Source organism: Patella vulgata, chromosome 4 (genome assembly GCF_932274485.2).
Source record: "Patella vulgata chromosome 4, xgPatVulg1.2, whole genome shotgun sequence".
In the NCBI taxonomy this organism is placed as follows: domain Eukaryota; kingdom Metazoa; phylum Mollusca; class Gastropoda; family Patellidae; genus Patella; species Patella vulgata.
Window position 1 is genome coordinate 71,715,667 of NC_065882.2, and position 14,138 is coordinate 71,729,804.

Below are 14,138 nucleotides of genomic sequence, written 5' to 3' on the forward strand. Positions count from 1 at the left end.
TTAGTGTTATGTACAATTCCCTGGATTAATGGTTGTTCTCCAGTAAAGTTAACGATTCATATCATATGTAAGATTTAGATAAAAAGCTAAAATTCTTGCTATAATGGAGAGAGAAATGGGGTTTAACGTCCACTCGACACAAACTAGGTCATTTCAGGACTAACATATGGTTTAATTTTATTTCAATAATTCGCTTGCGTGTAGGGGTCTTTAGCTGTGGGAGGAAACCAGATGACCCGGAGAAAACCCACAAGGTTGGACAGGCAACCCTGCTCCTGTTCACGTACAACCGGGGAATCGAAAGTACGCCAGTTGACTCAATGATAGACTTTATGATACAGCACGCACTTTCCTTTTCCTTGCTTTCTTGGTCGACAAGTGTATATATATCAGCCCTAGATAAACCCATATTATTGGTGTATGACTCAAATACACCTAATTATTATTAGGATAAATAAAAATGGTTAAAAACGAAGTCAATATAGACCACTGCTGCAATTATTCATAACTTTTTTTAATTCAAACCTTTTTTGTGTTCTAAAGTTGAAACAAAATTTTTGGAATATATGTTCAGTACACCCAAAGACTTTAATGTATAACTAGGCCATACATTCATTACATCCAAAGATTTGAGTGCATATGAAATAGGCCATACATTCAGTTCACCTCCAGATTTTAGTGCATATGAAATAGGCCATACATTCAGTACACCAAAAGACTTTAGTGGACATAAACCCAAAGACTTCAGTCAGTTCAGTGAATATGAAATAGGCCATGCACTTAGTAAATCCAATGGCTTCACTGTACATGAAATAGGCCACACATTCAGTACACCCAAAGACTCCAATGCATATGAAATACTCGTAGGTCATACTATTGCCTGTGGAATATACATAAAGGCATGGGAATATTCAAAGCATATTCAGTTCAGTTTACCCCCAGACTTTGATGTACAGGAAATAAACATACAGTACTCCCAATCTTATTTTATTCTGATATGCTAACATGCTTCATTGCCTCATTGGTGTTTAACATCTTACCAAATAATGTCAGATCAAGAGATATATAAAAGAAGAAAAAGATCCTTAAGTGATGTTACTTTGATTTAAAAGTCTGACATCAGTTATTTGGATTCAAAAATTTGACATCACTTATGGGTTTAAGTCGTAAAACTTCCACCATATTCTCATCAAACCAGCATGTCACATGAACAATATCTACAGTAAAATAATACAAGGAATCCCCACATGATTTCTTCCTATAAATAGATCGGGGATCCCCTCTTAAAATTTCTACAACAGCCTCTTCTAATTCTTTTGGATTTAGTATGAATTTTAAGTTATGGGTATCATCAGATGCTTCAGAAGAGAAATTGAGTAACTCTTCCCTGGCATTTTGTGTAAATCTGACAGTCAATTGAGTATCTTTAGCTTTTTCTAACCATGAAGCTGTTTTGACTGTTGATTCACGAGGGATAGCTTCCTTTAACACATCAAAATCAATTTGTTGTTCGTTTTCACAAATACATAAAGATTTTTCATTTGATATGAGAACATTTTGAGCAACACTTCCCCCACAAGAAACATCATAGTTAGTTTTAATGTCTGAAACTGTTTGGTGCCATGGTGTAGCAACATTTCGAATTGTTGAAGTAATCTCCCTTGATGCATCATTAGCACATTCAGTTACAGGTAATGATGCTTTGTTTTCACAAGTGTTAGGTGTTTCGGGATAGATGATTCTTTCAGGACATAAACTAGGACAGTTTTGACTTTGTAGAGTTGTCCCCCTTGATGCATCAACAGCACCAGTAACTTGTAATGGTTGTGATTTACTTTCACAGGCATTCACTTTTGAATTTTTGACAAATTTTTGTAATTCCTTCGATTTGTCAGTGTCTCTATCATCCACGCTTAAAGAATTGAAAATACAGTTTTTGACACTATTTTGCGGGAATTCAGAAACATCAGGATATCCAGTCTCTTCTGTGTCAATGTTTTGTGATTGAGTGTTGGTAGAATGATTGTCAGGTCTGGTGACAGGCTGGTCATAGGCTGGTATATAAGGTTTTATATCTATTATAGGTGTTTCATTCAATATATCAATACCAGATACATACACTGTTGATCCTGTCAAGACAAAATAAAATATCTTTAAATTAACTTAAAATTTAATAAGTCTCTGGTATAGATAGGGCCTACAGCTCAGGTATAAAACTTGATTTATCTCTCATCTATTGTTGTAAACTATCTCCTGCATTTCTAGACAGTCAACAATACAGCACAAGGATATGGTGTTCAAAAGAAATGAAATGGGGTTTAACGTCCTACTGTTCTGCTCCTAACCTGGGCTAATGAAGACGGGCATAAGCCATACAGCGTGCTATGAGGGAAATTTTGCCCGGGCAGCGGCGCTACGGCCTACTTTTATTTCGAATTCCAACTGCCAAGGGATCTTTTACGTGCACGCCAATGTGTACACGGGACCTCGGTTTTTCGTCCCATCCGAACGACTAGACAGCTGTCCTTGTCAGGCCCTCCATCCTGCATCACTGACAAGGGGGAAACCACGCCGGAAAATCTGAATGAACTTTCTCGGCCAATGCAGGGATCGAACACCCGACCTCCAGGCTAGCGAGCCAGCATCTTACCCACTTAGCCACGTGATCCTGTGTTCAAAAGAAGTAGAGTAATAGAAAACAGACTATAGAGAGTGATCAGTGAGATAGACAAATGAAATGGGTTTAAGTTTTTACAGTACTAATTTTATGCACCAATCTTAGTGTGCAATAAGGTACAGCCTACTCTTATTCTGCTTTCCAACTGCCAGGGAATCTTTAACATACACTGGGCATCGTTTTTCCTGATCATGACATCTGAAATACTAGATACTTTTCCTTGCCAAGTTATCTATCCAGCACCACTCACAAGCAGGAACCAGGCCGAGGAACTTTCCTGGACAACACTGGGATCGAATTAGGAGCTCCTGGTTAGTGAGTCAGAGTTATACCTAATTAAAGATACTTTGACCTAGTTGTGAGGAAAGAATATCTCTCCCGTCTTCATTAGCCCTGTCTGTGCAGAACAGTAGGACATTAAATCCCAATTCAATATGATTATTGTAAACTCGGTAAACCGAAATTGTGCTGGTTAGCCATCCAATCAAATCAAAGTATACTTACCCTCTACTCGGTCTAATTTAGCTAAAGTTAAACCAATAGGATTTGGTCTGTATGGAGATCGTGTGGAGAAAACACCTAGTCGTTTCCCACCCAAACGTGGTGGTCGAACTTTAGCTTTAAAATGATTGTTGTTATTTTGATGAAATATAAACATAATCCTGGAATTTTAAAAATGTTTATAAAAACACGAGTGCTTGTTAAATTGTGTATAATAATCTCATTGAGACAAAGACAATCTGTATACGTCTGATTTTCTTCAATTGTTTAAAGATACATTATGGGAGATAAGATAAAGAGATGGCAGTTCTCGCTATAATAATAGTTAAAAACTAGATTGTGTAAAGGTAATTTGCTGAAAATTTCAGTCAAATTGATCCACGATGAGCGAGAAAGAAGCGGGTGAAATTTTTGCATTATCCGGTCATTATTACTAAAATCATTAATATAAACAGCATAGACTCGATTATCCACTTTTTTTGATTTAATTGTCAACGGCCGTTAGCGGCATATAGGAATCTAATCCAGCCAACATCGAAGGCTAGCCTTGACATCGAGAGTTTATTATGGTCTGGATAAGTTAATTAATGTCTAATTGATCATTTAGATAACATTTCAGGCCTAAAGAAAGACTTGTAATAAGCAGATTTTGCTCTTGCATAATGCATGTTTAACTCCTGGATGACAGAAGAAACATCCTGCTAAGCAGAGTTATGGCCTATAACTCTGCTAAGCAGGATCTATTGTTTGTTTGCCTATAACTTATAGGCCTAACTAACAGTAAACTATATAGGCCTACTGATTGGTTTTTGATAGACAAGGCAGTGATAGTGAAATATACCAACCAAACATGAGAATATTCCTCAAGACCATGGAGAGAATGATCTGGATTGTTAAATATTGATTTATCAATAGTAATACTGCCCCTGGCATGTTGACAGACAGACGATTGTCTGGGTGTTCCATTTTTATATAAAAACACAGACTTCATAACACCAATTGCACACATTTCCATCTTGGATTTTCTGAAATGAAATATAAACAAAACAGATGGTATAATGTTGACAATGAGATCTGAAGCACTGAAGGTGTGATTGTGATGTGCATTACATGCATTGTACAACATTTCATAATTCCTTAATAATATACAATATTTCATAAGGTCTGTCACTGAGTCAACTGGCAATGGCATGGTTTCAGTTCCCCGGCTGTAGCCAAGAAGTAGGGTCCCCTGTCCAACCTTGTGGGTTTTCTCTAGGTTCTCTAGCTGGTTTCCTCCCACTGCTAAAGACCCCTATGCAAAAGCCAATTATCAACATAAAATTGAACCATATGTTAGTCCCGAAATGACCTTGCTTGTGTCCAGTAGATGTTAAACCTCTCTCTCTCTCTCGTCTTGAATTATTTTTCAAATCTATTAGAAACAGTTTAAGTTACTGTAGATATTTAAATGTAGCCTACTGGCATATAATCTGCAATATAAAAATTATAAATCTACATGGTATGAAAATTCAGCTCTACTAATTTACCAGTGATCCCCTTCTTCTCACTCTCAAGACTCACCCGGATTTCAACCAGGCGGATTAGAACTAAGCGGTATAACTGTTCATGACATTTCTTTTAGGGTTATAAAGTTGCACGTGTCCTTACCAAGTCGGCACCTGTACCCCTAAAATCAAACCTTCGCTGAGTACTGTGATTAAAATCGTCTTTAAATCCACGTCTTGAAAGAAATATTATACAAATTGGGACATTTATGGAGTTATTTCCCTTTGCTTTATTTACCAAATCCCTTTAATGGAATGGGGCTTTTCGCGAACGAACTTAGTAGTAGTTGCCATAATATTTGTATTACATGTACAGGCGTACTTAATACTAGGAATAGTTTTTTTATAAATTGATACACATATCACAATTTTTTCATTTCTTAGTTTGGATTGCCCTTTCTTAGGGTCTACGGTTGGTCAACTGTGTATTTAATTTTGAAAAATTGTACAAACTAACTGCTCCCTGTTTATGACCTTTGACCTTTAATGTAAATCAGCCAGAGTTCAGTCTCGGTATACATACGACACGTGAAGACAGGTGTATAGGGTCTATGTTATTATTTAGTGAAAAGGAACTTTACAGGTATTTATAAATATGCACTATTCTATATTAAAGCAATAATTATGTAGCCTAGATCTGATTACATGGGCCTATAGATAACAGTAGGTACTGTAAAAAATTGATTTTATTTTTAAGATGCACTTGTCACTTGACCTGTGACTGTAGTGAATTTCAACCTAACCCATTCTGACGTACCCAGTGACTGACATATTACACTTTAGACTATGAACTGCAAGAAGAATATGTCCCAAATGGAGGATATTACTTATTTACCGTATCTTAACACACATTTTTTTATGTCAATACAATACCTTGGGGTAATTATCGGAATATGAATGCACTGCACTAGAAGAAACCTCATCTCTTCTCAACCCTCCCTGTTTCAAGTAGTAGTAGTAATCTTTATTTAACGTGGTACATATATATACATAATAACAAACTAACACAAGCTCTAAGGAGCTCTTAAACTGACAGGGCATCACGTGGCTAAGTGGGTAAGACGCTAGCTCGCTAGCCTGGAGGTCGGGTGTTCGATCCCTGCATTGGCCGAGAAAGTTCATCCAGATTTTCCGGCATGGTTCCCCCTTGTCAGTGATGCACACTGTATGGCGTATGCCCATCTTCATTAGCCCAGCATAGGAGCAGAACAGTAGGACGTTAAACCCCATTTCATTTCATTTCATTTCTTAAACCGACAAAACATAAAAACAGTATATACATGTACAGGCATAAACATAATAGCAAGTCCCATGCATAGGTAGATAAGACACATAACATGAAAATAATAAGAAGTACTACAATATATTAAGCATTAAAATATGCATATATGTAGGTAAGGCCAAGAGAAAAGGAAAGCATTTCAGCCGTGAGGCAGCACGGGTAATGCTTTCCTTTTCTCTTGGCCTTACCTACATATATGCATATTTATATGTAGGTACATGTAAGGTCAAGAGAAAAGGAAAGCATTTCAAGATAAGAGATGGTGCTATACAGTTCCATCTGGCAAACCCCAACGGGGATCACATCAGGCCTGAGTAAGCAAAATAATGGACTTCATTTTTCATCAAAACATTGATTGATTATTGTTATTCATAACGTTTCTGCCATATTCAACAAAAATTAAGCATATAATCCTACCTGACAGAGGTACAAACAATGTCTTTTTAAATCGAAGCGGTAATACTACATGTAATAGCCAGGCTCTCCGATATTTTAAATTTGACATATTTGATGTCATGAAGGCTGGGTGTCGTGTACAGCAGCCAATCAAAGTACTAACCTGATATTTGAATTGCGCAGGAATATACACCATAATTATGAATGTCCGTATCAATTTTGAAAAAAACAACACATGATTTAATTTATTGACAATATTTGCAGTAAAAATTGCAGTAGCAGATACACAAAAGTTGTTTCACTGAGTGGGGTGCGTATGTTTAATTACATGTACATTGTAAGTTCTAATAGTATAAAATCAACCTATCTTCAAGATGCTACATGCAGCCATTAATAATGAAATTAAGTTTGCCAGGTGAAGCTGAAGACACCCAATCGCAGCTAAAAACAAGCACATCAGTATATCTGAACATTTTTAGCTACGTTCTCGTAGCTAGCACTGCACGTCTGCACACATGTTTTTAAAAGCCAACATTCTGAAAACGGGGCGATTGTGACGTTTTAGCTTGGACATTAGGTTAAACCAGATTAACTGTTCTATGACAGTCATGCATGTACAGTCAAATGTTAGACATATAGTTAAGGGGTGGTCCTATGGTCAAAGTCAATTGGTTTAGATGATATAGATCTGTCATTGAGTCAAGTGGCGTTGTTTTCATTTCCCACTATACTGACAATAAGGAGTATAATAGGGTTGCCTGTCCAACGTTGTGGGTTTCTCCGGGTCCTCTGGTTTCCGCCCACAAAAATTCATACATGTACATGTAAGCAAATTATTGAAATAAATGACACAGTTTTGTGTTGAGTGGACTTTTATCAGGATCCCCATTTTTCTTTCTCCCTTTCTATTTTTAACGTAAAGCTATTACTTGAAAGTTTCAAGTTGAAACCCAAAATTTACTCAAATACATGTATTAATGAAATGTGCATGCGCTAAGCTACATGTAGCTTAAGTTGATAAATTTAAGCCTACCATTCAAACTCTTGAGCTACAGATTTTTTAAAAACTGCTTGTGGTTCATTTTCTTTGTCTTTGAGTTCAGATGACAGTTAACGGTTAATTCACTTAATACAGCACTGCAACAAGAGGCTAGAGCCTAGATTGCCCATTACTTCTTACATGTACGATACTTTAGACTTACAAAATATGCAGATTTTTTAATATAGAGACTATTACATAATGTATGTAATTTTGGACATCTCAGTTTAAAGACATGCATGTAGAATGTGCTGACTTAAATGAAAACATAGCACAATTATTATTACTAATTGTCTAAATACGAGAGATAAAAATGATAGTGTTAAGTCTATCTAAAAACTACAGTATAAGAAACCCATGTAAACTTCAAATGGCCATTTATCTAAATATCCAACCAGTTTTTGATAAAAGTGTTTTTAATTTAATATGGTCTTAAACCATGTATTTAACATCCTTGATTGACATTTAGAAGTAGAGGTATAATATTCATTATAACACAACTTTATGGATTTACTACTTCTTAGTACTATTGCTTGATAAAGTTTTGACAAAAAGTAGTAAATCCATAAAGTTGTGTTATTATGAACATGTATTTAACCTTTATTCTGGCATATGTTGGGGCTTTAACAAAGCAGTTCTTGCCGATGATTATTTGCATTGTCCAAGCCTGGACATTTGCTGCACCAAGTAAAACTGACTGTTCATTTAACATAAGAGTTGCACAGGACTTCGATTATAATGGTGTTTTATACAGATATCACCGAATAGTGATATTAATTTCTTTTTCAAATAATACATAATTTAATTCTTACTTCTATATTCATCAATATGGCTGACTTTATACTATTCATTGATTTAGATTTTAATATTTTGATTTAAACCTCTTAAAGTGATTACCCTAAGCAAGAATGGTCTTGACTGTACTATTATAATCTTTGAGGTGCCAATAGGCTTATTAGTAGAAAGCTCGAAATAAAGATTTATACATTAAACAATGCAGTCAGATCAGTGGCAATCAAGTGTCTACGCTTGTAATTTTATTTACGGCTTAAAAGCTTATTAACTAATTCTATATGTTATTGTAAAACTTTTACCCAATGAAATTTATATATTAATTTAACTTCTTTCATTTGATTCGTTACTATATATTTTTATCCCTAATTTTATCTTTAATCTGATTTGTTGAAATAATTGTCTTTTTGTCTGTATGCAAATTAGTTTGTTTAAAAGACCCCTACACAGACAGAAAACAATGGAAAATATACAGGGACATCAGATGAGATAGGCTTAAGACATTTAGTAGCCCTTTGATATGATCTTGTAAATAATGTATTTTTAAACTATATATAAAGTAATATTGAAATGGATTTGGAATTGGACTTATAAATGCACAGTGACCACCTTCACTAGAATACTTCTGCACGAATGAGCTATACACCCCCAATCCTAGATCATCCATATGTATGAAATATTACATATGTATCACCTGGGTGCTTATTCCAACGCAGAATAGCCCCGAAATGTGGGTGATACAGAACTGAAGAAAGATCTGGCTGTTCATGCTGTAATAGTTCAAAAATAGATAATGATTAAAAATTTAATTACTTTATTCTGAGCAAAGTTATGAATGTTTGAACCTTTGACAAGAAATAGCTATAATTGGCAGAAGGAAACTCCTCCCACAATTCATATTCTCGATTGTCAAGCACCATTGCGTAAGGAACAATGTAGATGGCTCTAGGACAATTTGTCTCGGGATAATTCATGCTTGGACAACTCATCCCCGAGAACATTTAATCCCAGGACAATTGATCCCAGGACTATTCGACTCTTAGGGATATTCATCCTCAGCCAACTCATCTCCAATGACAAATCATCCCTGGACAATTTGTCCATTGACTATTCATCCCCTAGGACATTTCATCCCCCGGGACTATTTGTACCCGAACAACAATAATGGTAGTTCCATTATAAAAAAGTGAATTAATTTTCACTTTTTATCCTGAATCTCAGTTTTGATGCTAGTTTCAGGCCTACATCATTTTACATTTAGTATTAAATCTAGGCCTTAAATTATGGCTTATGTTAATTATTACTGTCTTTTATGAAACTTTTTGAAATAACATCTGGATGGTTATTGTTCTATTCCGATGGCTTCATCACTATTTGTGACTAAAACCACTGAAGCATTTTAGAATTGGCAGAAAATAGTATATGTAGTCTTCAGGCAGGAAGAGGGAGTGCTACCAATTTCTTCCTCCATTTGGCCTTCATGTTTTTTAACAACCCTGGGACGAATAGACCTGGGGTACAAATTGTCCTCGAGGTGGAATAGCCCTAGGGGCCAAATTGGTTGGCTATGAATAGTCCCAGTTGTCCTGTGCCCATGATAAAAGCTTTATGGAAAACAGTTCATGCTTTCGAATAGTAATAAGACTACTAATGTTATCATTGTGACTCAGCAGTCAGCATGGAGTATAGTGACATTTATTTTCCTATTATTTTTATAATATAGATGACCTATATAAGTTAAGCTCTCATTGTATTTGTGCACTGCTGTACAGTTCTAAAATTAACTAGACAATAAAGCACCTACATGTATCAGGTGTCAACATATGCATGTATTATAATGTCTGTGACAGGTGCCTTATTCCAAGACTTGCTAATGTATGCCATAGCCATTTAAATTGAACCATTGTATATACACTGTATTTAATAGATTTATATTGTAGATTTATTAATTAATTATATTATAGATTTATTAATCAATGTTGAATGTGATCATATCACAGTTGAAGTTAAGTCTTATATATCAGGTCATGGTGAAACTACCTGAAAATATTATGCCCTGATTGAAAATCTCAAAATCCAATAAAATGTTTAACTGTACTACATTGGGGTCTGTCATTGAGTCAACTGGCGGGGTTTCGATTCCCCGGTTGTACGTGACAAAGAGTTGGGTCACCTGTCTAACCTCGTGGGTTTTCTCCGGGTCCCACGGTTTACTCCCACTGCTAAAGAGCCCTATTTATTGAAATAAAATTGAACCATGTGTAAGTCCCCAAATGGCCTAGTTTGTGTTCAGTGGACATTAAACCCCTCTCTCTCTCTTTCTCTTTCTCTCTCTCTCTCTCTGTACTACATTGCTGCACCAACATAATGAAGACTGTGTCATGAATGACATTTCCCACTACTCTTCACTGAATTCAAACTGTCAAAAAGCACTATACCTTAGTTTTTGTTACCATCTGAACAACCAGACGCTTTTATTTAGCAGACCCACCATCTTGCACCACTGACAAGGGGAAACCAGACTGGAAAGTCTTTACGCTTTTACTTAGCAGTCCCTCCATCTTGCACCATTGACAAGGGGAAACCAGGCTGGAAAGTCTTGAGGAACCTTTTTATGCCGACACTGTGTTCTAACTAAAGATCTTCTGGTTAGCGAGTCTACGCCATTCTCATTGAGCCACTGTGGATCCAAGAATCTCTCAGATCGCATCTTAAAATCATTTGTTATTCCTCATGCATTTTTTGGACACTATCTAATATTATATACCAAAATTTACTCTAAATTTTATTAAGAAACAAAACCATAATATCAATGGTATATAAATTTAATTTTCTATCTTGAATTCAAAGGGATTAAATGGGGGACTGTGGGGTAGAGGTGGGAACTCGAGTCCCGCAACTTGGACTTGAGTCTGACTTAAAGGAGCTAAATCGCTAATATTTTGGACCTAGAAATTGGCACAAATGGGTCGCAACACATATAATAATGTAATATGAATTTATATAAACTGTTTTACATTTAATCGTGTCCGTTTTACTGTGAATTGTCATCAGTTATGTTCGGCGAAATACGCCAGAAGTCTCAACCGCAAGTCAGTTTCTAGCGTCTGGTTATTCCAGTCAACGCCGATATTATTTATTGCGCATGCTCTCCAAATAAGAATATGATATCACCATTTGACATGACTTGTGGAATATGTCTAGCCTCATTCTTTGAGCACCTTGTTACAAATGGCGCTGAAATGCATTATGGTACACGATTCGTGTACCAATGGTAAAATGTTTCTTTTGTCTTAAATATTGGATATCAGAAGCCCATCTTTTCCAGGTAAGATCACAACACCAATGCTGATTTAAATTGCAAAAAAATTTGTGTTTCAATGTGGAAGTTTTTGGATGATATTGAGTTACGGACTTAACTACTTTAAGTTGCATCAATGACCCTATGACTCGCGACTTTAAAGAGCTTAGGACTCGCGTCGTGGTGAGTGGGCTGGGCATAACTCTACCTTACCAATTTTTTCATGAATTGCTGGCTCATTTGATGAACTGGAGACTTGAACAGGACTCAGGCTTTGTGAAGACTTGGTACTCGACTCGCCTTTGTACTAAAATCATTGACCTGGGACTTGACTCGAGGTGCGTCGACTTGGGACTCGAGGTGTGGTGACTCGGACTCAAGGTCCCACGACTTGTTCCCACCTCTGCTAAGGGGGGAATTTTTCCTCATGGTTTTGCCTCGTTTATAGATGTTATTTAAATACTGAACATAATTGAAACACTTTTACAATACCATATTTTAGTTAGCAAAGATTCAAAATTCTCTAAATGACTCAGCAACTTTGATTAAGAAATGTTTTTTTTATGAGCAATTTATGTTTTAATATGTGATTTTTACTGGTTCTTTTATTCTTTATGTTTGTTTCAGATGAATCTTGATATTTAAATTTAGACAGAAAAACACTTAGACTAAAAATGTATAACAAGATTTTATATGGAGTGGCGGGAGCTGCAGGGGCATCGGTCATAGCCTGGAGGACAATGTTCCCCTGGATTGGAGATGACTTGAAAATGATGAAACTTGGATCCAAAGCACTTAAGAGGCAGGCTGAGGATATAGAGAAGGGTATTTTTCTTGTTAATCGATTTGAAGAACAGGTTCACAAAAATCCAGACAAAGTGTTTATCATATACGACGATAATTTGTTTACGTTTAAAATTATGGATGAGCAAGCTAATCGTGTGGCTAATGCAGCAAAATCTGTTGGTTTACGTGTGGGTGACACTGTGGCATTGTTTTGTTCAAATTCACCAGAGTTCATTTGGACATTTTTAGGTAAGATTATTTTCTAATTTTTTTTTTGTTTTGTTTTAAATCCATTTTATAAAACAGAGACATGCTCCGAATGATATTAAAGTCAAACATTTTTATTTTGTGTTTTAAAAATCAAAACACAACATGGTTCATAAAATAAATACAGTACATGTATATGGGTCCAGAATGTTCTTCCCAAGTTGAGGTGATAAAAAAAGAAGAGATTTGCAAGTGAACAACAAGATAAAAAGTTGTTAAAAAAGTGCCATTTCAGAAGAATGTGCTTAGCCTCAGGCCTCAGTGGGAGCTGTCGTGCATCTCCAAGCTACGCCACTGGTCATTCTTTTGCGATATCTTGAAAATATCAATAGGTTTGGCTGTTTAGAAGTTTATAATAGATTATTCATTCTGATAGAAGATCATTCACTATATTGAATTAAATGTCTATTAATGAAAGCCAAACACTATAGATAGATTTTTTAACAAGGTTATCAAGTTGAGAAATTCTGCTATGTGACTGACCATATGTAATAAGACAAACACAATGAGCGTGGTCTCGATTTAGTTGTATATATTAACCCTAAGTATTAACCCTTACTGTAACCCTGACCAGTTAGCTCCTAGTTAGCACCAGTTAGCACCTATTTACCCTTTGTGACCAAGTATATAGCCCTTTCTTAGCATGTACTTACATACACCATAACATACATGTATTCAATGTCTTAAAGATGCATTATGTAAGATTTAGATGAAGTGCTGGCTTTTCATAGTTTAAAAATAGATAATGAATAATGAGCATTGAAAATTTCAGTCAAATTACTCCTTTCTGAAGAAGTTATCAGGCTTTGAAGCGTACACAATATTGTCTTGATTGTCAAGTACCATTGTCATGGTAATAAAAAATGTTTCGATTATCCATTTTTAAATTGAATTATAAAATGCAATCATCTTTCAATCCATTGAAAATCACGACCATTTGATTGTCTTAGTAGAGAGTTGATACGGGCTTGTCTTGTGGATGAATATCTAATTAAAGATACATAATGTAAGATTTAGATAAAGAACTAGCCATTCTTGCTATAATAGTTCGAAAGTAGATGATGTGAAATGAATAATTTGAAAATTTCATTCAAATTACTCTATTGCAAGCGAAGATATTAGCCTTTGAAGGTTTGACAGACGTGTGCAATAATTTCAACCACTGTACTGGTTGATCGAAGCTAAGTCTCGATCCTCCATATTTGATTAAATCAAAGTATCACTGAACCATTCTAATCTATTTAATATCAGAGAAATCTGATGCCATCGAGAGTTGATTAAGGCCTGGATCAGTTAATTAATGTCTAATTAATACTTTAGAAAACATTTCAGGCATAAAGAAAGACCTGCAATAGGCAGATTTAGCTATTGCATAATGCATGTTTAATAATTTATAGAAAACTTGAGTCCCTAAGAAAGGCCTACAATAGGCAGATTTAACTCTTGCATTATGTAACTTTAATTTGATTTGAATTACTGTCTTGTGCATAGATTTCAGCTTCAGATTTAATTTTTTTTGTCCCATCATATTAGAAACAGACAAAAAATGT

General features: G+C 35.5%; 1 protein-coding gene across 1 annotated transcript; it reads right to left on the minus strand.

Annotated features, from left to right (window-relative positions):
* Positions 1 to 974: 974 nt before the first annotated feature.
* Positions 975 to 4,967, minus strand: LOC126818465 (tRNA (adenine(37)-N6)-methyltransferase). Its single transcript, XM_050545892.2, has 4 exons — positions 4,829 to 4,967; positions 4,024 to 4,203; positions 3,182 to 3,339; positions 975 to 2,129 (listed from the first exon to the last, which is right to left on the minus strand). Exons 2-4 carry the CDS (start codon positions 4,191 to 4,193, stop codon positions 1,120 to 1,122), a joined length of 1,338 nt encoding a protein of 445 aa, XP_050401849.2. The 5' UTR covers positions 4,194 to 4,203; positions 4,829 to 4,967; the 3' UTR covers positions 975 to 1,119.
* Positions 4,968 to 14,138: the final 9,171 nt, after the last annotated feature.